This window comes from Dama dama, chromosome 7 (assembly GCF_033118175.1).
Source record: "Dama dama isolate Ldn47 chromosome 7, ASM3311817v1, whole genome shotgun sequence".
Taxonomy (NCBI): Eukaryota; Metazoa; Chordata; class Mammalia; order Artiodactyla; family Cervidae; genus Dama; species Dama dama.
The window spans coordinates 46,050,079-46,077,003 of NC_083687.1; the positions used below are offsets into that span (position 1 = coordinate 46,050,079).

At 40.0% G+C, this 26,925-nt stretch overlaps 1 protein-coding gene across 6 annotated transcripts in view; it reads right to left on the bottom strand.

Annotated features, from left to right (window-relative positions):
* Positions 1–26,925, bottom strand: part of HIVEP1 (HIVEP zinc finger 1) — a 130,263-nt gene that overhangs the window by 47,062 nt on the left and 56,276 nt on the right. For all 6 annotated transcript variants that reach the window (XM_061147632.1, XM_061147627.1, XM_061147628.1 and 3 more), the window contains exon 3: positions 7,550–7,603. In XM_061147632.1, coding sequence (XP_061003615.1) covers positions 7,550–7,603 — 54 coding nt within the window. The remainder of the gene's footprint in view (positions 1–7,549; positions 7,604–26,925) is intronic.

Below are 26,925 nucleotides of genomic sequence, written 5' to 3' on the forward strand. Positions count from 1 at the left end.
ATTTTTCCCTTACTAAATGGTACATGAGATCACTGTGTACCTTACAATCCATAACATTTTGAAGTCAATGGAAAGGCTATAAAAGTGTGAAAGAATGCAAACCTTTCAATAAATCCTGTAAAAGTAACATCTTGTTAGCTATTTTAGCTTCTAATTTAATAAATGATTACTCAATAGAGAGTAATCAATAATTCTGTTAAGAAATATTTTGAGAGTTTTGCCTCTCAAAATTTGCAGGAAGCAAAGTTTTAGTTTCTTGCACTTCAACACCATGAACAGAATATTTACTTATTTTACTAAAAGATGGTTTGTTTGCATGCATGCTAAGTCGCTTCAGTCATGTCCGACTCTGTGCGACCCAATGGACGGCAGAATACTGGAGTGGGTTGCCATTTCCTTCTCCAGAGGAGGGTACTACCAACACAGAAGAGAGAGGGAATCACAAGAGGAGGAAACAGTGACATGAACCCGTATTTAAAAACTGGCATAGTCTAGTTGTGAAGCAATGATCTCTTGGGAGCTAGTATTTTTAAATCTCAAGATATTGGCAGGATTGACACATGACACTTTAAACTCATATACATGGCACAAATAATTAAAATAATACTAATTTTCTGGCAATCTGAGCCATTAGCATTGTCTATGACTCTAAAAGAACACTTCAGGAGACCTGCATATTTGAATCTGAAATTCCAAGTAAGATAATATTAAAAGAAAAGAGAGATGAATTTCTTTTCTAAAAAATAGAAAAGCTGTAGCTGTTTTCCCAAGGGAAATTTGTTAGGCACTGCTGCCAGTCTACAGAAAACCTCATGAATTTTGATTCCACCAATTCAGATTTTATGATAATTTGCACAAGAGCTGGATTAAAAGCGCATAGGTTCCTTTAAGGTACAGACTTTTTTCTTTTCTTTCCACTTTCTAGAGCGAAAAAAGAATGGCTGATGCATTAATAAAAAAAGTTACTGAAGAAAAGAATCAAAGAGCATTTAAGAATTTTTGAGCATTTAATATTAAGAAAGTAGAATTTATAAACATTTCAATTAAAAATAAACACCCATTAATGCTCATTTAATTACATTATTTCCTGGTTATTAATTTATAAACTAGCTAGCATTACTATAATACTGAAATAATTAAACTGCATTCCTTTAAAAAAATTTTCTAGTTCAGACATCTCACTAACATATCACACTACCCTTCCCACGGGCTGTATCAGTGTGAGGTTTCATTCTGTAAAGTGCTAATACCTTTCCAAATTCATAACACTGTAAGCAACCCAACCAAGTTTTGTTTTATTGCACAAATTTTCTCCCAGACTGTTTTAAAACATTTTAATCTTATCTTGCATTAACATTATTCATTTCAATTTAAGAAAAATCAGTCCAACTTTTCCATTATGCCACCTAAAGTTTAGTCTTAACTTAGAAAGGACTTCATCACCCCCAATTATGGGAACATGCTCTCATATTTCCTTAAGTATACTTAGCAAAATTCTTAAGGAAGAGAATGTCACTGGCATAAAGGTATAACCTTATTAACATAAAATACTATTTCAAATCAACCTTCATTTCTTTTTTTTTCAATATCACATTCAGTATTTAAAAAAGAAAAAAAAAAGGGGGGAGTTATTTTTCAGTCCTTGAAAACTTATTCATGTTATAAAGAATTTCCAAAAATTTAGGAAAGTAGGTGAGCAAATGCTAGCTTTCATATTTACCCACTAATCAGAGTTCACAATCTAGGTTTCTGCTCACTAGACAGTTCACTTCTGAATTATTCATCTAGTTTTACACAGGAACCTAACTTCCCTCAAGCTTCCCCAGATAACAAGAGGGTAATTCCAGGCAGTACATTATGCCTATGTTAACAGAAATCCTACTTGTCAAGTGACTCTTTGGAGTAAGTCTGAATATCATAGGGTTATTTCAGCAGGATAAGTTGCTTACTGTATTTCTTAAGCCATAAATGACTTATATGCTTAGGACTAATTATTCTCATATACATGATAAAACAGATGATAAACAGAATTTTTTTTTAAATAAAAAACTTTCTGGTGACTAGAGCATATAATTTCAGAATGATAGCTGCTAAAAGGAAACTATAGATATTATGGTGGTGATTTTAGGATTTTGCTGTTTGAGACATAATAATATGAAAAATCTCAATGCAAACTGACCTAGAATCTCCACCCTTTTCTATATCTATTATTGGACTCCTACTTTTTCCTGAATCATTACACTATTTTTTTTGAAAAGGGGATCTCTTCGCTCAAAGGACTACTTTAGAACAGGAGTAACTACCATAGATTCAACTATCACTAGAGCACAGCTCCCATCCAGTTACAATGCAGAGTAACAGTAGAATAGCACAGACTTGCTTGCTCCTTAGAAAAAAAAAAGCTATGACAAACCTAGACAGTGTATTAAACAGCAGAGAAATTACTTTGCCTACAAAAGTCCATATAGTCAAAGCTATGGTGTTTCTAGTAGTCATCCATGGATGTGACAGTTGGACCATAAAGAAGGCTGAGTGCCAAAGAATTGATGCTTTTGAACTATGGTGTTGGAGAAGACTCTTGAAAGTCCCTTAGACTGCAAGGAGATCAAGCCAGTCAATCCTAATGGAAATCAACCCTGAATATTCACTGGAAGGACTGATGCTGAAACTGAAGCTCCAAAACTTTGGCCACATGATATGAAGAGCCAATGCATTAGAAAAGACCCTGATGCTGGGAAAGACAGAAAGCAGGAGAAAGGGACAACAGAGGATGAGATGGTTGGATGGCATCACCAGCTCAATGGACATTAGTTTGAGCAAGCTCTGGGAGATGGTAAAGGACAGGGAAGCCTGGCATGCTGCAGTCCATGGGGGTGGCAAAGAGTTGGACAAAACTGAGTGACTGAACAACTATTATCAATTCAATTACCACTAGAACACAGCTTTCATCCAGTTACAATGCAGAATAACAGTAGAATAACACAAACTTGAAAATTCCTCATCCTATGTTGCAGTCCCTGGGATACAGTTATTTAACAGCTTTCAACTTCAGCTTTCCCATCTTTGTAAAATGATGAATTTTTCTGTAAAATGCTGAATTCTTAAATTTCTAATATAAAATCTAGGAGCATTTTTATATACCATTCCCTGAAACTTTTGATTACACTGTATTCAGAAACAGAGAGCAAATTATTTTAGAAATACAAACTCATTTCAAAAGGCAATTAATATAACAGTGCAATTAAGTCAGAAATCACTAACAAAAAAATAAACAAAATCCCCAACCATTCCTGAGGGAAAAAAATTCTATCACGGGAGTCAAAGAAGAAAACAGCACAAAAATTAATCAAAGTAGCAAATATGAAACTATGTTTAATACAGCTAAAGCAAAGTTTATAAGGAAATTAATAGCTTCAAGTGATTTTAGTAGAGAAGAATAAAGACTTAAAAATAAGCCCAGTTACTAACTTAAGAAACTGGATAACAGAATAAGCCCAAAGAAGAAAAAAAGATAACGCAGAGCAAAATGTAATGAAATGGGAGTATTATACAAGACGATAGCAAGAAACTCAGAAGTTACAGTAAAAGGGGAATGGAACAGACAAACTTTGGCAAGACTACTCAACGTAGAGAGAAAGGCATAAATGAACAGTGAAAAAACAGAGACACAACTACAGATCCTGCAGCAGCAAGAAAGAATACCATGAGTGACTTTTTGCCAATAAACTTAAATGCTAAGAAAGTGGATAAATTATAAGAAAAATACCTGACTGAAGAGCAAAAAAGAAAGCTGGAGTAACTTTATTAAATACATTGACAATTAATCTCTGACATAGGAGGCAAGAATATACTCTGGGGAAAAAAGATTCTTCAGTAAGTGGTGCTGAGAAAACTTGACAGCTACATGTCAAAGAGTGAAATTAAAACATTCCCTAATACTATACACAAAAATAAACTCAAACTGGATTAAAGACCTAAATGTAGGACTGGATACTACAAAAGTCCTAGAGGAAAAGAAGCAAAATATGTTTTTTCATAAATCACAGCAGCATTTTTTTTTTTTGGCTCCATCTCCTAAAGTAAAGGAAATAAAAGTAAAAATAAGCAAATGGGACCCAATTAAACTTGAAAGCTTTTGCACAGCAAAGTAAACCATCAGCAAAATTAAAAGACGACCTGTTGAATGGGAGAAAATATATGCAAATGATGTGACCTATGAGGGACTAACCAACATATATAAACAGCTCATATAACCCAATATCATATGAGCTATATATGAGCTCATATAACTCAACATCAAATAAAAAACCCCAAACAACCTAATTTAAAAATGGGGCAAAAGAAGTTAACAGACATTTTTTCAAAGAGGAAATGCAGATGATGACACAAAGTTAAGACTTTCTACCAAGCAGATATTGGGATGAAATGAAGACTAGTATGTAGGCTGATACAATAGTACATATTAGCAATGTTCCAGTTCTTAAATTGGCTTTTAGAATCAAAGACGACCATGCTACTGTCATGATGTTATAACAGTATATATTACATATGCTAATATAAGTACTAGGTATTAGATATGTGATAATACATAATGTTACACACATATATAAAATACATACACAATAATATATGACATTGCATATATATGTAATAATACATATTACATATACTTACATGGATTATTTTAGGGGTCAAATATTGTGTGATAAAAATTTAAAACATAGTATTAAAATCAAAGTTTATACATGAATCAGCACATAAAAGCTCTCCTAATTAACTAATAAATTTATTTCTTCCCGGTTCACTTTATGCATATTCATCACTATTTATTTTATTTAAATCTCACATAATGATTTTAGAAAGTGTCAAGCATAATGGATATTAAAACCAAGTATATAGCACTATAAGGAAGAAAACAAGGACATTATAGAGAATTGATGAATGCTGCTTTCTATATTTATCCCCAAATTTGTCAAAACCAAAACAAATAAAATTCAAGCCATCTGATTTTCATTCATAAACAGAGAGAAAAATTAAAAGAAATAAAGGCTACCATAATTTAGTTCACTGCTTTATTCTATTGGTATATAATGAACAGTCAGTTTCTCTGTCATTATACTGTACTGCACAGATTAATCTTTCCTTAAAATGTTAGAAAACAGGAAAGATATCTTTTAAAATCTACCAATAAGCAAGGTTTGTTTTCTTTAAGAGCCTACCAGTCCGCTAAATGCTTCTGAAGATAAACTAGTTACTTGTAACTAATGGTTAGTACTGGTAAGAAAAAGAAGAGGGAGAAAGAACCTCCAATGGGTTAAGGACTATAGCATCTTCAATTGGCACAAAGCCTTAGAACAAAGTAGCAATTAAAGAAAAAAAAGGCAGATGTAGAAAAAGTTAAATTTTCAGGGGGAAATCACAAAAAGTTGGAAAAAGTAGTGAAAAAACAATCTATTCTAGATGACCCATAAATCAATAAAAACAATAAATAACTCCAAATTTCTAAAGTATATTCTACAAAAGAAAAAATGGATTTCCTTTCATCAAACAAGACAGCTCAACAAGCAAAGATCTGAGAAATCTCAAGGACCTTTGTTACTCAAAAAGTTTATCTCATGTTGTCAAGGACAAACTGATATTGGAGCAAAACGACTTTATTTTTAATTTGCCCAGAATGCATATGTAAAACTGCAAGCTGAGTAGTAACACTGGGCAGTGAACCGCACAGAACAAGGCTTGCTTGGTATTCATCCTGGGTCTTAAATAAATGTAGCCTGCCAAATGCAGCCCACTGGGTTATTTCAACCTCATTATCCCATTTCTTTTTCTAGAACCTCTGTTCCATTTCCTCCTTCCTATCAGACACTTAGTTCACTGTTTTTAAAGCTCTTTGCCACAGGGGTAGGAAAGAAGGAAAAGTAAGACAAGAACACATTTATATTGCTAACTGAAGCAGCTCTGAACCGGTACTAGACATGGAAAAGATTGACCATGACGAAGTTTAAACTCCTAGGTTCTTACAGCCTGAGTGTCTCAAATGCTTTAGGATTTCAGCAGTGTGCGGAAGGGATCTTCAGTCAACCTTTCAAAGGGATGGCCTGGCTGTGGTGACTTCTCAACTCTTCTTAGACTGTGTTTTGGCAAGAGTGCCACTGAAGGGTCATGTTTGATATGGGCCTTCCAGAAATCCCATGGAAAGTGCTGAGGGGAGCAGATAAAGAGGGGAGATACTTTTAAGATGTCTGCACATCACAGCGAAGCTACCCAGACCAACCCCAAACAGCCCTGGAGGCTGCCCAGGCTGGGCCAAGGCACAGAGAACGTGGACGACCTGAAATTATTTCCACCAAAGATATCTACTTAGGAATCTGCTGCTGCTGCTGCTGCTAAGTCGCTTCAGTCGTGTCCGACTCTTTGTGACCCCATCGACTGTCAGGGGTCCTGTCCATGCGATTTCCCAGGCAAGAATACTGGAGTGGGTTGCCATGCCCCTCTCCAGGGCATCTTCCCAACCCAGGGATCGAACCAGAGTTCTCCTGCGTCTCCTGTATCGAAGATAGATTCTTTACCACTAAGCCAGGGGGAAAGCCCAGTTAGGAATCTACTTAGATTAAAAAAAAAAAGAAAAAGACTTTCCATTGGAATCCTACATGGCTAAATTTTTCTGCCAAAACATCCTGCGGTAATATGCAATAAGAACAAAGCAAAACTAAATTATGAAATCTAAATGCCAGAAAGAGAATCTTACATCCTTTTAATCAATTTTACCCATTAACATTAGAGTGTGCTGGAACTGTGTCCACCTTCCTGTCTTCCTCCCATTCCACAGACTGTTGTACATAAAAAGTCTTTTTTCACATTAGCTGAGAAAATAATCAGTACGCTTTCTGTGATGAAAACCACTTTTTGCTTGTAAGCTTTTTATTCCTTATGCAAAATTTACCCACGAAAACTAAAGAAAGAACACAGATCCAGATAAATAAAAGTGAATCAACTTCCTCTGCCCCCCATCTCTCACCACTGCAACAAATCACAGTCAACTGAAATAATTAACATTTTTTAAAAAGCTGCATAACATCCCCAAATATGAAGGTACTACAACTGAGACAACTATTCCTACACTGACTAGCATTTGTGTTATTTTGGTTGTCTTAGGCTTTTGTCACATCAAAAAAAAAAAAAAAAAAATACTCCGCCACTCAAGCACACAGAAGCACACATATACGTGAACACAGCCATCAGTACCCATTATACTGGCCCCATTTATGGCTATGTGACATTTATCGCTATCTCCCAACTAGGACTTTCAGAAGATCTGCAACAAGCTGTCATACTCTCCACAGCAAAACACGTAACACCTGGGAAATAGTCACAGAACATGCTATGCACTTAAAACAAAGTGCATATTATGCTATGCACATAAAGCAAAGTCCATCAACTTTTAGGTATCAATTTTACATTGATTCATTTAGAAAGGTTGCAATAATAAGGTATTTATACAGGAATCTCTGCAAAAATAAAGCCTATACTGGGGTTGATTTTAACTTACCTTTTTTTGACACTTCTGCCCCATTTAGTTCTTTTTGTGCTTCTTCAATTTTGTCTAAGAAAAACAAAAAAAGTATAAATTAATTCATCATACACAAATAAGAAGACAGCAAAACAAGTATATTACTTATAAATGGTACCTGACACATAGTAATAAATATTTGTTGAATGAATTATTTATGAAACAAACATGTGTAAACTGTTAAATAATAGAGTCCTTTTAAAATTGTAATTTTAATTAAGTCTTAGTCACAAGGGCTACTTCCAATTGTTTCCACAATGCAAATAATTAGTGCATTTTAAACACTGAACCATAATTTTAAAATGTTTAACTGCCTATTCAAAGTACATAAAAATAATTCTTTTTTTTATGAAGACATACAAATTTCACTGGTGAGTTTCAACAAATGCCAACTGGCTTAGAAATAAGTCTAAGCTAAGTTCATAGATGGCCTAAGACCTAAGTCAAACATGGAAGAAATAAAAGGATGAAAAATAAATGACGGGCTGAAGCGCAGCAACATGATGCTTCTGCCAACCGTTGGTTACAGAATAATTACCCATTTAGTGTGAGGGTGGAATACTGAATTAAAGAGGCACTGAACAAAAACTAAGGGCTTCCCCCGTGGCTCAGCAGTAAAGAATCTGCCTGCAATGCAGGAGACTCGGTTCGATCCCTGGGTTAGGGAGATCCCCTGGAGGAGGGCATGGCAACCCCCTCTAATACTCTTGCCTGGAAAATCCCATGGACAGAGGAGCCCGGCAGGTTACAGTCCATGGGGTCGCAAGAGGGCCAGACACGACTGAGCAACTGAAAAACAGCAACAAATACACAGCACTTCTGCAATCATCACTTTCAGATGAGCACAGTTCTGAAAGAAGCAGCGACTAAGAAAGAGTCGGGGCGGCTGCCTTCCAGAGCCGCAGCCCTCCCGTCTGAGCTTTGAGCTCAACTGGACTTGGTAAATAAACGCATGCTCTACGTTGGTAACAATTAATTTAAATTTCTAGATACATAATTGAAGATTGACAGAAACCAATTCTAAGTTTAATACAGTGGTCTAAACACTAACTGGTAAAAGGTAACAAAATTCCTGGTGCTATTCTATACTGAAATGAACACCGTAACCATAATGATGTAATGTTTCAGCTAGTCCACTGGAGCACAGTTTAAATGCTTTCAAAATATTGGTATGTCAGCCACTCATAACCTCCCAGTATCCACTATCAGCTCCCAATGGTCACTGATACTAAACATCATCGCTGGCCACGGAAGATGGCATCCTCCCCACCAAAGGCCCTTCAACCTCCGGTGCTACCTGCCTCTTCCCCCGCCAGCCTTGCCGGAAAAGCCAGAAACTCGAAGAACCTTCCATTCACTGAGCAAACTTCTTTCCATTGCATATTGATCCATCCAGCCTGCCTTATCAAGGCAGATGGGGAGCATGAGAATGAAAGAAACAAGTCATGGTTTATCACAACTCTATCTTCATCCCCACAGCAACGGCCTATTTGCTCCCTGCTGGTTATCAGATCCAGAGTAAGATTTGAGGGGAGAAGAGACAGTCTTTGGAAATGATACAATTTTTTTCTCATTTGCAAGCTTTTAGTTATTTCTCATGAAATGATGAGTAAAACAAAACAGTAATGGTAAAAAAAAAAAAAAGCCCTTAATAAATGCAGAAAGTAGATTCTGTATTTAGCAGAACTTTTACTTCAAAAGGAGAATTCCAAATGTGTGACTGAAATCTATATTAATATACATGACAAAAGCACAAGGCACACTTTCTCAAAAATAAATAATACTGAGTATATTGGAGATATTCAAAATGTAAATAAGTATTAAATACACAGTCTTTGAGAAACAAAAAAATGAAAAGCACTATTACTTCTATGCCAGCAGTTTGCCTAAACTTAAGAACCATAAATAACACATATGTATATATTGTACTGATATATATTCATAGCAGTAATGACTATGTGTAAGAGTTTGTGCATACATAATTTGATATTATATAATAAAACAACTTTTCATTAATAGGATTAACTGGGGCTCCAGGCAGCAAAAGCTCATGACTTAACACCTATTTAAAGAACAGTTTCTGTTTAGTATATTGAAGTTTGGCCACCTTCTATTTGTACTGTAACATGACAAATTCTTGCAAAAATGACCTCAATTTACATCAGTAGATTTGGGGTATCTACTGTGTTAGGTATAGGCATTTACTTAAATGGAGCTCTAATTCAATAGGTAATTACAATCTTCAATGACAGAGTTTATAACAGTCATTATAAGCTCTTGCCTTACTGTTTAGAAAAAGTCCTGTTTATATTTAACCTCTGTTTTATGATTCTCCTGGTAAAATATGATGTTTTAAAGACACTCTCCATTTTGGACTCTGTGGGAGAAGGCGAGGGTGGGATGTTTCGAGAGAACAGCATCAAAACATGTATATTATCAAGTGTGAAACAGATCACCAGCCCAGGTTGGATGCATGAGACAAGAGCTCGGGGCTGGTGCACTGGGAAGACCCAGAGGGATCGGGTGGAGAGGGAGGTGGGAGGGGGGATCGGGATGGGGAATACATGTAAATCCATGGCTGATTCATGTCAATGTATGGCAAAAACCAGTACAATATTGTAAAGTAATTAGCCTCCAACTAATAAAAATAAATGGAAAAAAAAATAAAAACATTTTAAGAGAAAAAAAAAAAAATAAAATCGTTTAACCCATCCAAAAAAAAAAAAAAAGACACTCTCCAAAGCTACAGAGAAAGTACTCATTTATTATATGCTCTTAATTGGTCCAGGTAAGACAATTTACTAGTATTTAAAAGCAACATTTATCATTTTTTTCACTATGACCCAGAGTAAGGAATGTATTTTTACATTCCAACCAATTACACATGTGTGTGTATATGTATATTACATGTATACATAATTCAGAAACCAACTTACCCATACACTAATTTCTGTCCTTTCCTATTAAAAATGAAAAATGCTGCCTTGCTCAGACACATTGGTTCACAGCCCCATGCTGGACAGCAAACCCACGGCTTGAACCCACAGACAGAAAGCAGTTCTCAGCCAAGGGCTGCACCTCCCAGCCATGACACCTCTCATCATAAGCCTTGATGGGCAGGGGGGCACGTGTTGTTTAGAACAGGATCTCAGGTTCTTAGACACCTTCCATTATGCCTTCCCCAATGTCACTGTTATCCGAGCTCATAATTTCATAAAAACGACACATTCAGAAATAAATAGTAGTTTTTCAGCTGCTTCAAAATAAAAACAAGATATATGTGCAAAATGGACATTCACACCATGTTGGTAAATCTAAAATAAGTAACAACATTCTTACTGTAATGAGTTCTTACTATATTTAAATTAAGATGTAATTGTAATCAATTCAACTTTTACTAAATATGCTTGGAGTCGGTCACCTGGAAAAGGTCCCGGCAACACACGAATGGATCCATAATTACCCCTAAGATCCAGAGGGACCCAGGGCTGAAAGAGTGCCAGGCCTGGGGAGAGGCTACTGACAGTGTAGGTAAAAGTTTGGTTCTGCAACCATTAAAAATGTGCGCCTTTTGGCAGTTTTTCTTTTCTGGTAAAGCAGAGAAACTATTTGTTAATGGTACAGGCTATGAACAAGCTTGTTTAATGCCTTGTATGTTTTAAAACTTTTGCTTGTATAAGAAAACAATGCAAAAATGTTTTATTTTCACCACAGGTAAATAACTAACTGTAAATAAAGAAAAAAAAAAAAACCAACTCGTGAAACATAATCTGAAACCACTGAGCCAAAAAAAAAAAATTCCTGGAGCCCTTAGGAAACCACCGTTCTTTTGGGGTTCTGGGAAGAAGACTGGATCATTAAAAACAAATCATTTATAAAAATAAAATAGTCCTCAAATAAGGATTTGAAGTAAGTGCCCGCTCTCTGACCATCTTCACCCTCCGATGAAAGGGAGGGGGTCTCCTGTACCACCTCCGAGTCTCAGCACTACTCCTCAAAGAGCATGAGGGTCCAGGATGTCAGTTTTGGGGTCCAACCCACCAAACTGCTAGGATTTGGTTCAACGACAGTTGTGTGTTTTTATTGCGTTGACTGTCTTACCTGGTTGCAGGTACACAAAGAAGAACTAGAAATACAAAGTGTAAAAGAAAAATGGCTCTGCCTTACAATATCCTTTCCACCATCATCTTAGTATCAACTTGAAGGTAAATATAAAGCCCGATGCCCCGGCGCAGCGAACCCAGTTCTCCGTGGACCCACCCCCCGTCGGAGGCGCAGCCACACCGCTGCGTAGGTGCCCGCGGTCCGAGACTCTTCCAGCCGCGGCGCCCACCCCACGGCCTCGGGGTGGCGGCGCCCGGGGCCCCGCAGAGCCCCGCTGCTGAGGGGAGGGTCCGTCTCTCCCCGCTCCGAGTCGGACAGTGAGGGGCTGAGCGAGTCGCCCACGGCAGAGACGCTGACGGCAACGCGCCAGAGACGCGGGGAAGCACGCGTGCGCCCTGAGAAGGGGGACAGGGGCAGCCGCCCACAAACAGCACTGGCCTGCGCTGCTTTCACCTCAGAACCGGCGCTTCACCTTCCTTAAGCTCAAAGACGATTTCTGCATCGGAGGAACTGCATCAGGGCCCCGAAAGGGCACGTGAGCCAGCTGCTCCTCCCGCCCTCCGACCTCGTGAGGGGCTGAATGATCGCCCCGATCCCGGCAGCGCGTCCTCCTCGCCTGCGGCTCTGGCAGGCACCCCTGCTCTGACGCCCAGGGGCTCTCCTCCACGCAGCCCTAAAGACGCCAAGTGGAAACACCAATAGTAGATTTTCATGAGGCAGATCCTAAGGAACTGTAAAAGGCACCTCTGTTTACGGAGATCACCATATGTGACTGCACTATTTTTACTGCTGAATAAGCCCAACTCCCACGTCCCGTCATCACACGTCAGCACCAGCTCCCTATTCTCACTGGTAACTGCTCAAGCTATTTCAATAAGACTAAATACATGACCATGACGTAACGTGAAAAGTGCACCCAACACCCATAACCACATATACGTGCACCTCTAAGTGACGATCCTAGTGTTCACTACTAAATCAGCCGAGTAAGCCTAACTTTGTAGGTGACACATTTTAACCTGTAAATTATATCTTTCATATTTCCAGATCTATGTCTTGCAGGAAGTTAAGCTCCGTAATAATGCCAAAAAATGATAGTCTAGACTTGTAATACTTCAAGCTGAAAAATACTGCCTGAAATAAGTGGGGGAAAAAAAGAGAGAGAGATTCAACTCTGCCTTAATGAATTTGAAAACTGTGATTAACAAGTTCTAGAAAAATGTAAAATTACTCAATTTGATCCAGAAAGAGAAACTCAACTAGAACACCTAGAGAAGATTGAGAAAGTAACCAGGGAATAACACAGAATTACTTTTTTAAGGTTAAAGGCCAAGATGGTCTTGTCAACAGATTCTTACCAATTCTGAAGAATAAACATTTCTCCTAAACTGTCCCAGAGCACAAGCTAACATGAAAGGTGTTCTAAATAATTTATAAAAGCTGCTATAACCCTGATATCAAAATGTGACCAAAGGGGCAGAAAAATCAACACTACTTAAAAATCTCCCAAATGAATATAGATTTAACAATCCACACCCAGAAGTACATTCCAAGATTTGAAAGCCACACCCAATGAGGGTGTAAAATAAGTATGCAAAGATATTTCAGGATTGGTGGTGGTGGTTTAGTCCCTAAGTCATGTCTGATTCTTGAGACCCCTTGGACTGGAGCCTGGCAGGTTCCTCTGTCCATGGGATTTCCCAGACAAGAATACTGGAGTGGGTTGCCATTTCCCTCTCCAGGGGATCTTCCCTACCCAGGGATTGAACCCATGTCTCCTGCATTGCAGGTAGATTCTTTACCACTGAGCCACCAGGGAAGCCCATTTTCCAATATTAGAAAACATATTATTATCATTTGTAATAAGGAAACAGGATGGGCATGAGGGGGAAGGTAATTTAAATAATGTTCAAAATGTACTTGATTAAAATATCTATCTTTAGTGTAAACAAAAAGCAAAACAATAAAACGTCAATGATAAATAAAACAGGTTACACGTCATCACATTAACCAAGTGGTATTCTGATACATATCCCGAAACAGAGGAACTAGCCAATAACCTATGATCACTTCCTTTCAGAAGCCTTCCCTGACCTGCTACCTCAGGCCCTGGTCTGTACCCCCAGCACAGACTTCTCAGCCCCTAAGCCTCGTTCACCATGGGATATTCCGAGAGCCTGTGTCCGCACTTGATTTTTTCATTAAAGTGATTTCTTATTCAACAGAGTACATAGGTGCTTAGACCAGTAGACCCTCAACACACATTTGTTCAATAAATGAATCACTACTGCAGTATTTACTATAGCATTTATGTTAACAATTACTTGGGGATAATTTTACATGTAAAACCATAAGGGACTAGTTAAAGAACTATGATATTTCGATACAACGGAATGTTGGGCAGCCATTTAAAATACTTTTGAAATACCTATTGATAGAAAAAAATGCTCAAAGTGTATTACGTAAAAACACATTTTGTCATGCAGATGTATGTGTACATACACACACACAATTTCTGTAAAGAAATAGGCTCAAATGTAATGATTATCTGAGGGTAGCACATGAATAGTTTTAATGTTATTTCTATTTTCTTCAATTAATAAATTACCTATAACCTTTTAATATAAAATATTATCTAAATTTAATAAAAACTAAAAATCCTAATACATGCATGCATGCCAAGTTGCTTGAGTCATGTCCAACTCTTCACGACGCTATGGACCATTGCTTCCGTGGTGGCTCAGACAATAAAGCGTCAGCCTGCAATGCGGGAGACCTGGGTTCAACCCCTGGGTCGGGAAGATCCCCTAGAGAAGGAAATGGCAACCCACTCCAGTACTCTTGACTGGAAAAAATGCCATGGACGGAGGAGCCTGGTAGGCCACAGTCCATGGGGCTGCAAAGAGTCGGACACGGCTAAGTGACTTCACTTTCACTTTCATGGACCATAGCCTGCCAGGCTCCTCTGTCCATGGGATTCTCCAAGCAAGAGTACTGGAATGGGTTGCCATGCCCTCCTCCAGGAGATCTTCCCAACTCAGGGATCGAACCTATGTAGCTAATGTCTCCTGTGTTGGCAGGCAGGTTCTTTACCACTAGTGCCACCTGGGAAGTCCCTAAAAATGTGATTTAAATTGTTTAAAGAAGAAAAAGTCATCTGTGTATAGGTTCTAAAGTCCAAATTTCCAGATCATATGAAAGACTCTGGGATAACTTATAAAACCTAAGAACATTAATATGCCGAATGGTTCATTTGGTTTGGAATATATTTCTTAGCTCCTGTGGCCTAGCACTAAGGATACACAAAGATGAATAACCCTGCCCGCAGGGACTTGGAGAAGTGAACAAGCAACCCCTCCCCATGCGGGGACTGTGTGAGTAAGTCCATGGGGAGCACGGAAGCGTGTGAATGCAACTGTCTTGGAAACAGGAAGAATGGTCCTGAAGCACCTTCATGGAGGGAATAACACAAAGGCTGTATAAGCAGAGAAGAAAATGAGAATTCCTGTCTGGAGGAGGAGGGAGCTCAGAGAGGGGATGACCAGGAGGCTTCAGAGGCAAAGACGCAGAAAACAAGACAAGAGTCAGGAACTCATCGCAGTGTGTAACATAAACCTGGAGACAGCAAGTCTAAAGACACGGGATTTGAGAGCCACCTTCTTATGTAACTGGTTGCTAAAACCATACCACGGAGTAGGTGGAAGCAAAAATATAACTATTCTATGAAGTAATTTGGCCATAAACATCAAGATCTTTGAGACCAATCTCTGCATTTTAATATGCTGATTCAAGTACTGATTCTAGACTGAGACGATGAAAGGAGTGGAACAAGGCTACACATCACAGTAGTTTTCACAAAAGAAAAAACATAAATAATCAGTGATACCTGGAATATAGTAGATGCTCAATAAATATGTGTTGAATACTTGAGAAATGGTTTAGTAAAGTGTGGTATCTTCATGTAATAGAACTACTATATTATAGGTTTCTAGGAGGACTTACTGAATCAGAAACTATAGGAATGGTGTCCCAGACTGTATAAATTTTTAAAGCTTTGCCAAATGTTTTAATGGGCCACCTACCCTCCAGTTGAAAATCACTGGTGGGATGAGAGGTAGAGGAAAAAAAACCCAAGAAAAACCTCCCCCCAAAAAAAATTGCTGAAAAAATTAGGAGAATCAGAAACAATCTGGCCACAGAAGTCAAGAGAACAGTATTTCATTGACAAATGAGAAGGTGATGCAGCTGAGGAAGATGGAAAAGCTTCCATTGGATTGAGCAGTTCAGAGGTCCCAGTAACGCTTCCTGAAGCCTTTAAGTGGAAAGAGAGGCTGGCGGGCAGAGGGTTGAGAAAGTGATGGGTCGGGAGGTGGCGAAAATAGAGCAGAACTGTCTTTCAAAGCACTCAGCAAAGAAGAAGAGAGTGAACTTGAGGTCCGGAGAGAAACACAGCGTAAAGGAAGGCTGTCTGGTTTGACATATTTCTCAAGGGTGTTTACAGACCCAAGCTATTGTTGTCGTTCAGACACTAAGTCATATCTGGCTCTTTGCGACCCCATGGCCTGTAGCCCTCCAGCCATCTCTGTCCCTGGGATGTCCCAGCAAAAATACTGGAGTGGGTTGCCCCAGACCCAAGGGAAGGAATCAATAAAAAGAGAGGAGAGATACGGGCAAGAGTTGGGATGTGGAGGGCAAGGCTCTGAGGAAAGTGGAGGCCAGCCCGGAGTCTAGGCAGGAGAGCTGATTCTGAATAGGGAAACACCCAGGGCGATGCTCTGAGGTCAGAGGGAAGGGCAGGAGAGGGGTGGGTCCTGTGAAAAGTCTGCTGACAAGAGAAGGAAGCTGGAGGGAGTTCATATTCAAACTTCACAATCTTATTGAGATAACATCTGGCTGCCTAGAAAGTAAAAAGAGTTTAGTGATTATGTTACAGTGTCTGGAAAGTGAAAGTGAAAGTGAAGTCTTTGCGACCCTATGGACTGTAGCCTACCAGGCTCCTCCGTCCATGGGATTTTCCAGGCAAGAGTACTGGAGTGGGTTGCCATTTCCTTCTCCAGGGGATCTTCCCAACCAAGGGATGGAACCTGGGTCTCCTGCATTGCAGGCAGACGCTTTACCATCTGAGCCACCACGGAAGATTAGGAGGGGGTCTTAGAGACTCGTACAAGTTAGACAAAAGTCGATTTTAAGGACAAATAAAGCACTGATGAACAGCAACTAGGGACCCATGGATGTAGAAATCCACATTATTCCCTGAGCTCCTGCTGCAAATGGAGCAGGCACAGTGCATTTGCTATCTAATGCACAGCTGTGGGCACCTCTCATAGCTGTCTTTAAAGTAATTTTATCTATTCTGTCTTGTTTTTTCTTGTGACTTTTTATTTCAAAGGACATTCTATATTTCAAATCTACAAATATGGATTTGAAAGTCATAAAGAAAGCTATAAATGGAGTAATGTTGGTCAACAAATGCATGTTCAAATATAATCTGATGATACGTAAAAGTATCTGGAAACTTAAGAGGCACCAGTTAAAACAATTTTTAAAGAAATCTACTTATATATTTGAACCTTTAAAAACAAACCAATAATGAAAAGTTTTACAGGACAAAAAGCCTAGTTTCTTTGGGAACCAATTTGCAAAGAAAGAGAGAGAATTGGGAATTGTGCCTATCGATAAAAAAAATGAAACACATATCAAACTACAGAATATGTGGACCTTATTTTCCTTGATGCTAACAAAATGTTTAAAAAATGATGACACTGCAGAGAACTGGTAATTTAAACACCGATAGGATAATTGATCTATTAAGGAATTTTTTTTTTTTTTTGGTTTCATAAATGTACTGTGATCATGAAAAAAAAAAAAATTTTGTTTTGTCTTTCGGAGCTTATATAACAAAAACGTATCAACAAAATGATTTATCTGAGGTCCTAAAACACACATAGGAGGGGAAGAGCCCAGAGGAGGTAAGGAAACCAGACTGGCTGTCCAGGGGTGAATTACTAAACCTAGGTGGTAGCTAAACAGAGGTTTATTACACTACTCTATTTATAATCATTTTTAAACTCACATCATCTAAAGTATAAAAAAGAAACAAAAGAAGGAACTCAGTCTGAAAATAAAATTTTTAATTACCAAAGTACTCCTCACATATCATTGGTTCAAATAACAATCATAAGCAAGAAATGATATGGAAGTGGGAAGTAAATGAAGCTAGGTATCCAAAGGCCGAGCACAGTAAGCCCTCAATCGAGGTCACGGACTCAGAAATAACTGGAGCCAATAGGAAATTCAGTAACTTGTGAGTTACCACTAGGAGTCAGGTTTGTACACACCAAAGCCGGAAAGGACAATAAAAAAAAATAAATAAATCATCATTTCTAGACATGTGATCACCAGTGTAATTCCTTTCAGTTGGGCAAAGGGAAGGTAAGAACTTGAAGACTGTAAAGGTTTCTAAACACAATGTTTAAAAAAAAAAAAAAGAAAAGTATGAAACCCAAGGAGCAGAACAACCTATATAGTATACATCTACTTGTATCAAAATATAAAAATGGATGTGTGCATTTTTTTAAAAAACACAAAATTGAAATAGATGATTTTCCTCCCAATCTATGTTCTAGTACACATTACAAATAGCAAGCAAATTATCAGCTCTGAAAAATCCTTTGAAAAACGGAAAGCACTTTTTCTTCTTAAAGTTCTTTTTAAATAAATTACTGATTAGTTCAGCCTATTAAATACTGTCAAAATGTGAGAGCCGATGTAAATTCCAGGGGAAGTGAAAAGGCTTCTGTGAGGAGAGAGCATGAGGAAAGCATAGGACTAAGCATACAGGGACGTCACGAGTAGGAGTTACGTGTGTTAGTCGCTCAGTCGTGTCTGACTCTCTGTGACCCCACGGACGGTAGCCCGCCAGGCTCCTCTGTCCATGGGATTCTCCAGGCAAGAACATTGGGGTGACAGCCATGCCCTTCTCCAGGGGATCTTCCGCACCCAGGGATCAAACCTGGGTCTCCGGCATTGCAGGCAGATTCTTTACGGTCTGAGCCGCCCAGGTGTTACACAACAGAAGGCAATTATGCAGAGTGACAGGAGAAGGTGGTAAAAAGTTAGCATATGGAGTAAGGAATCAGGAGTCTAAAATAACATGGGAAGTTAAGGTTTTGGTGGCTGGACCAAAGATGGTACCAGTCTGTGTGACCCAGAAGCAAATGACCGGTTGTCACAGCTCTCTATTCACACTTAGCACGATACTCACATATGACAGAGTCAGCGTTTTATGGACATTCAGGGATCATTCAATCACTTACTATATGAACAAATGAACAGAGAACCTTAAACTGGGTCTATGACGGATGAGAAGTCCTTCTGCAAACATGATAATGAATTTGTAACATGAGACCGAACAGACGGGGGCTTATTCCAGGGAAGCAGCTTCAAGAGAAGCCAAATAGAACACGATTGACAGGTCAAGGCTGGACATACAGATTCAGAATTAAGAGTCTAGACTTCTTGTTTATTTTAATAGATTCTGGTTTGTGTTTTATCTGTTTGGTTACAAGAGATCACTGGAAGCACTTTGTTCTCATACTATTTCAAATGCATTCTGTAAATAATTCTGTAAATTCAAATGCATTCTGTAAATAATTCTGTAAATAAAACTATTATCAGTGGAAAAATGAAAAGTCAGAAATATGATGGGTGGGAATAAATGGGATACAGAAATCAAACAAGAGGTTTGAGTGGAGCCAAACTTTATCAGTTCACGAGTAGATGGTTTTCTATTAGGATGGATTTTGCTTTCGATTTATACTTATAACCCTGGGGATTTGAGTGATGACTTTTTGGAGTAAGTATGAGAAACCTAAATTTAAGATTAGTGGTTCAGATCAGTAGATTATTGTGGAATTCAATTCTTTTGTGGACATGTGTGCATATTTTTTAAATGATGCTGCAATGTCTCCATAAACTTTTGTGAAAAAAGTGATGGGAAATTAATATGGGTGGTTACCTCTGAGTAAGAGATAAAAAGCAAGGGCAGGAAAAGGGGGAAATGCTCATTTTTTATATTGCATATGCTTCTGTGCTACTTAATTTTTTAAATTAAGTCTATTACTTATATTGAAAATGTATTATTCATTGAAATATATATGTATGTATAAAAATACATGTATGTATATATAAATATGGATAGTCAAAAATAAAACTTGAATGCCTCAATTCCCTAAAAGTATATAATTGCTTATTTACTTAAATGCTTAAAAAATACATATATTGCTTATGTGTGTACATATATACACACATATCTGAATGTAAACATATGAATATATACGCATACTTGTAGATCCTTTTTTTTTTTCAATATTCTCACTTCAACTCTGTATTATTCCATTCTTTCAAATTATTTGATACCTGTTTCCTCCTTCCAAATTGGGGTTATTTTAACATTTACTAATCAGTCCAGGTGGTGCAGCGGAAAAGAAGCCACCTGCCAATGCAGGAGATTCAAAAGATGCAGGTTAGATCCCTGGGTCAAGAAGATCCCCTGAAGAAGCAAACGGCAACCCACCCCAGTATTATTGCCTGGAGAATTTCATGGACAGAGGATCCTGGCGGGCTACAGTCCATGGGGTTGTAAAGAGTCGGAAACAACTGAACGACTGAACATTGCCAACAGCAATAACACCTTATAAATATTACAACCCACTATTCTTTTGTATTTTTTATATTTCTGGCCCTACTGCAAAGCTTATGGGATCCCAGTTCCCTGACCAGGGATGGAACCCACGTCCCAGGCAGCAGAAGCATGGCGTCTTAACCTCCGGACCCCCCAGGGAAGTGCCAGATCCACTATTCTTTACATTTTAATTTATCTAATTCAACGGGTTGGTCAAAAATATTCAGGTCAGTTAAGAAGCCTGTTTTTTCAACCTAAAATAGTCCTATTTGCATCTCTCCCAAAGGGTAATTCCCCAACCAGCAAGAATCAGAGGTAAAAAGCTATGAAAAATTCTAAGTAGGTGGTGGAGGGGAACGAAGTAAAGTGAAAACAAAGTCTAACAGGTTTAGTCACCAACCACAGATGTGATCTTTATGATGGGAATTACAGTCAAAATAAACTAAAACATCCCCTCGTTTTGTTGTTCATCAAGACCCGGCGGCCACTGCGAAGTAATAATGGCACGTGACCCTGTCCCTGTTACAGCAGGTACCTCATTCTACTGTGCCCAATTCTTGTGCAGGGTCTGATTCCTTACTGCTCGGCAGGGCCCACCCAGACAGGGACCAGGTAAGTGCTAGTCACTGGGTCCCCACACCCTGCTGGACACCCAGCAAACAGTCTTGACACTTATATCAGGTAAGTCCTACCATTCTATACGGTATCAGGGAAGAACAGACCTAAAAAAACTCCAAAAAGTTTAAATTAACTATATCTTGTAAACAATCCTTATTATGTATTCTGTTCTATAAGTTAATAAATGGCCTAGAAGAAAAACTCCCAAACTTTTCATAGTTTCGCAGAGGAAAACAGCAGTAGGAGAAAATATATAGCATATAACCATTTCCAATTACTAATATTCTATGCTATTATTAGTGACTTGGTTCATTACAAATACAAAATGTAAAGAAAAGAAGTGCAGAAATGGATAGCTGGTCACAGGTGCGGACCACAGTACTAATGGTCAACCATAGCTTTTTATTACTGGCCAAGACACTCAGAGAGAAAAAGTCCATAAAGTGTAGTGAAAGTATTAAGTCACTCAGTCATGTCCTACTCTTTGCAACCCCATGGACTGTAGCCCACCAGTCTCCTCTGTCCATGGGATTTCCCAGGCAAGAATACTTGACTGGGTTTCCATTCTCCAGGGGATCTTCCTGACTGAGAGATCGAACCTAGGTCTCCTACATTGCAGGTGGGCTTTTCACCATCTAAGCCACCAGCGAAGTGGAGTGAGTAGCTATTCTCTTCTCCAGGGGATCTTCCTGACCCAGGGATTGAACTGGGGATTCTTCACCATTTGCGCTACAAAGGAAGCACCAAAGTCTCTAAACGGATTTCCAAAAACGACTAACACGTAGAAAACCCATCATTAAATCTTCTGATTACATTATGTTAAGTTATATTTTAGGAAAATAAATTCTTTGGGAAATATTCACATTACTGTTTGAGTCCATTAGCCTAAATAGTCAAATAACAGTTCATATAATTTTGTATACATGTGCAAGAGCATGTGTAAAACGAATCTCTATTTGTATAATATAGAGTGTGTATGTATCTATTACTTTGTTTGAAATATAACCACCACACCATTACATGTAAACATGAATATGTCCTTCACCATTATCTAGTAATAACAGTTCATGAGCAATAATGATACAGCATTGGACCCTTAGAACAATTAAGTGGTTATGAACAAACTTTTATGTATGATAAATTTTACAACATATAAAATTCCTAATCTGCATCTTTAAAAAACAATCACTAAAAAAAAAATAAAAAGACCCCATATACTTTAAACAATCATCACAATTGAAACAATGAACAAATGTCATTTTTTTTCCGCAAAGGAAGTACTTGGCCACCTCCCACACTGTCAAGGACTCTGGCCAAAAATAACAGTAATTAGGCTTGTAACCTCATATGTATGGATCTGATCTAGTCAAGCCAAAAATAACTCTGCTTGTGTATCAACTGTAGGCATTTGTTTCAGAGGCTGCGTCACACAGGCCAAGTCAGGCAAGTTACAGTGAAAGCACACTGGAATATAACTGAACTTGAGAAAAATTCAAGCTCTTTCAGTGTGATTGAAAGTTCTTTTCAATAATATTGTAGCACATGAGGGTACCCAGGATACCATCAACTATTTCTTAAACTCCCTAAAATACATGTTAAACAAACCAGCGAAACAGAATTAACACACACATGAATTTTTTAAAACCTGGGTGGAGGAACCACAAGTTACCTGTCCGGAGCCATCATTAGAATCCGTCCTCCTGGAAACCTTCCTCCAAGAGGAGGGGCTGCACTGCCTTTGGGGTGCCCACCCGCAGCTCGCCCGCCCCCAGCGTGGCTTCAAACTCTTGGGGCTCCTTCTGAGAACCGCCTGCCGGGGCTTCCCTCACACCTCCTGGGATGCCCTCACCCTCCTTCTGACCCTACTGGGGAGAAATCTACCAGTAACAGCTAAAGCACAAGTGCTTGCCCTGTGCAGACACAGTCCTGAGGACTCGATGGGGACCCACTCACTCAACCCTCCCCCAAAACCCACCCAGGAGGGAGAAGCAACCCATAGATCACAGAGAAGCAAACCACAGCTCCTGGAAGCAAACGCAGTGCTAACACGGAGAAACCTGTCTGCAGGCTTTCAACCCAGGCATGTGGCCTCCAGAATGTGAAGTTAATGCTACGCTATACTGCTATTCCGTATTATTTAAGAGGCTGTTCTGCCCAGGCTGGCAACTCCCCCTCTTTCGTGTTTGAGCTTAAGCGCCGTATGCTCTCAAAGCCTCTCCTGATCCCCACTGGGGCCTCCAGTGTGTGTGCCCACACACCCTGGCTCCTCTGGCATTGAGCACGCGTGCACGTTACTGCTTTCAGGCCTGGATCACTTACTAAAATCATAAATGCCACATGAACATCTATCCTGGCACCTGACGACCTGACCCACAGTATTTATCTGTGTTGCCATCGTTCAGTCACTAAGTCATAAGACTCTTTGCAACCCCATGGACTGCAGCCCTCCAGGCTCCTCTGTCCATGGGATTCTCCAGGCAAGAACACTGGAGTGGGTTGCCGTGCCCTCTTCCAGGGGATCTTTCCGACCCAGGGATCAAACTTGCATCTCCTGTATTGGCAGGTGGATTCTTTACTGCTGAGCCACCAGGGAAGCCCCTATTTATCCATACCTCCCCAATTTTTCGTGACCAAGCTTAAATCCCAACTCTCGGAAACTTCTATCCATAAATCCAGAAAAGCTGTTTTTCTTACCTTTCTGGGCATCCCTCAGAACTTCATCTATCCAAATGACTGGATGGAATGCAGGATCTATTTAAGGGTATTTAACTGGGCTTCCCTCATAACTCAGTTGGTAAAGAATCCGCCTGCAACGCAGGAGACCCTGGTCTGATTCCTGGGTGGGGAAGATCCGCTGGAGAAGGGATAGGCTCCCCACTCCAGTATTCTAGGGCTTCCCTTGCGGCTCAGCTGGTAAAGGATCCACCTGCAGTGTGGGAGAGCTGGGTTTGATCCCGGGGTTGGGAAGATCCCCTGGAGAAGGGAAAGGCCACCCTCTCCAGTATTCTGGCCTGGAGAGTTCCATGGACTGTATGGTCCATGGGGTTGCAAAGAGTCAGACACGACTGAGCGACTTTCACTCACTTTCACTTCACAATTTTATCCCCTTTGCCCACTGTCACCTGTCGTCTCACTTACTTCTCCAGTTCTCCACTGTGCATAAACTTCTTTTCCATCTCTGAGATTTTTAAGCCACCCGATGGGTAAATCTCTCTTTCATCTTCCCTAGAGGTAGGAATATGGGCCCCACCACACAAGTGCAAACCTCAAAACACAGCACGTGTGCAAATGTGGCTGAACCCACACCTGTCAGAGCCAGTGACCGGAAAAAACCTCTCGGCCACCTTTCTCAGGCCCACTTGCCAGGGCGACTCAGGGTGGAAAATCGAGCTGAAAGTGTCTTCCCAAGGGAGAAGGAAGCAGCCAAGAACTGATCTAACCCATCAGCAGAACTGGAGTGGGGGTGTGGAGAAGGGGAGGGGCGCGGAGAAGCGAAGCCCCACAGAGCTCTCGGGGAGCAGCCTCTGTCTCCCCTGTGTCTCCTCTTGGGTACCACACGTCACAGCGATGACAGGCCGCGGCTCTGGCTCAAAGATGAATTTCCATTCTCCACACTCAGATAGACCCAATTTCAACAACATCGTTTCATGGGGGTAAAAGGGTTTATCATCACTGCTGAGGTCATGGGCATTAGAATCTTGTAATAGTCACAAGAATGTTGCAACTACAAGCCAGCGATTTTACTCACTAGTATTAACAAAAGATCAGTAAATTACACTCACAGTGATCTTACTAAAGTTGCATCACTAAACAGCCTGCTGAAGCTACTTGCTGTGGAAAGAGAGGAATTCCATCCAGTTTCCCTCAATGCTCTGCTACAGAGCAGGCCTGGAACGCTCCGTCCCTACCGCTTGTTCAATTTAGGGCATATATCAAAGTCACCCTTGGGATGCGTGGCTTGAAAGAATCTGTAAACTTCCCACTTGGGACTGAAAAGCAAGATCCTCGTTTGCTGTCCCAAGAACTGACTTTACAAGTGGCTGCGCTTGGACACAGATCTGGGCGTGGACAGGCACCCAGGAAGAAGCAGGGGCACGCCCTATCTGTAATGCACAGCAAACCATTCCGAGTTTAAATATGCAGTCCCTTGAGAATCACAGACTCACGGTTCCCAATATTTTTACAAAGGTCGAGGACAGCCTGTCATTCCTAACTTTGCCAAGAAACACAACTGAGTCCCGGGCACGGCCAGGCAGGCCCCGGGGTTCACTGCTGGTGGGCAGCCTGCCCTGCGTCCACTCCTCAGACCTTCACGGTCCTTCTACTCTTCTTTGTCAAGAGCGCAGTGTTCCAGCAAACCCCAAGCAGCCCCCCACGCGCAGCCACACCTGCCCCCCACCTCATCCTCTGCTGGCATCCTTAACACACTCTGCAGTTACCTTACGTCCACTGGTGTGACGCATGTCTGTATGTCTCTAGCTGTGCGTTTTGGCTGGGGGTGATTTTGCTCTTCAAAGGGTATCTGACAATGTCTGGAGAGCTCTGGTTGTCACAGCAGAGGGGGAGCACTTGGCACCCACTGGGTGTAGGCCAGGGATGCTGCTGAACATCCCATGACACACAGGAAAGCCCTGCCGACAGTCATCTGCCCAAAACACCAAGAGCGCCAAGACGGAGAAACGCTGCTTTGTGGGGTTTGCACTGTTCTAGGCACTCAGCCGTGTCTGACTCTTGTGACACCGTGGACTGCAGCCCGCCAGGCTCCTCTGTCCATGGGATTCTCCAGGCAAGAACACTGGAGTAGGCTACCATTCCCTTCTCCAGGGGATCGTCCAGACCCAGGGATCGAACCCGCATCTCCTGCACTGCAGGGGGATTCTTTAGCACTGAGCTACCTGGGAAGCCCCAAACTCTGCTTTAAAATGATCCATATTTGAATGGACATCTGAAAAAGGTTCAATATTATTTTAATCATATTTTCTATTCCTCTTTTATCCTAGTAATTATTTCCAAATGGAGCAATAAAACATAATTTGGATTACAATCTTATACTTTACCATAATGAATAGCAGTACATGACAGCAATAACTATTGCCATGGGTGTGAAGGGAACCAGCCTTCACATTTGCACTAGAACTAAGGGACTCACATGTATTCTGTTGTCAAATATGAAAAAAACCGAGGCAAGAAGAGGAGCAACTTCCACTATCACTTGGCTAAGATATAAAAAACTGGGATTCCATCTCAGGATACCTGGATGGAAAGCTTTTCACACTATGCCAGGTTAGAGTATTAACATGCAAAACCCAGTGTGGTGGTTAAAAACTGTCATGGGTTCAAATCCTGGCCCATCTCTTCTTATCTCTATGACATTAAATTACCCTCTAGACCTCAGCTTCCTCATCCATAAAATGGGGGGAAGGTGGGGAAGGAGGGAAAAAAAAACAAACAAACAGTACCTCCCTCACAAAAGTGTGTGAGATTCAGAAAAGACAACAGGGTAAATGTTTAGAACACTACTTTAGCTTGTAGTTAACATTCACTTGGAATTCTCCAGGCCAGAACACTGGAGTGGGTAGCCTTTCCCTTCTCCAAGGGATCCTCCCAACCCAGGGATCGAACCCACGTCTCTTGCACTGCAGGCGGATTCTTTACCAGTTGAGTCACACGGGACACCCAAGAATTACCTGCTATCATCTAACCATATGCAAATATTTCACACCTCATCACCCTTTCACTTGCATGAGTAATCAAGAAAACTGATTTTGGTCTCCTGTTGAATGGGTATACCTGGGAATTAATTTAAAAACTAAGAAAAATAATGAAAATATCAACTCCATCAACATCTATACCTAGTAATTTATAAACTTATATGCCTTTAAATATTTTATTTAAGAAGTAAGGAAATTATTCTTAATATATAATATTTCAAACACAAAAGAAGTAGAAG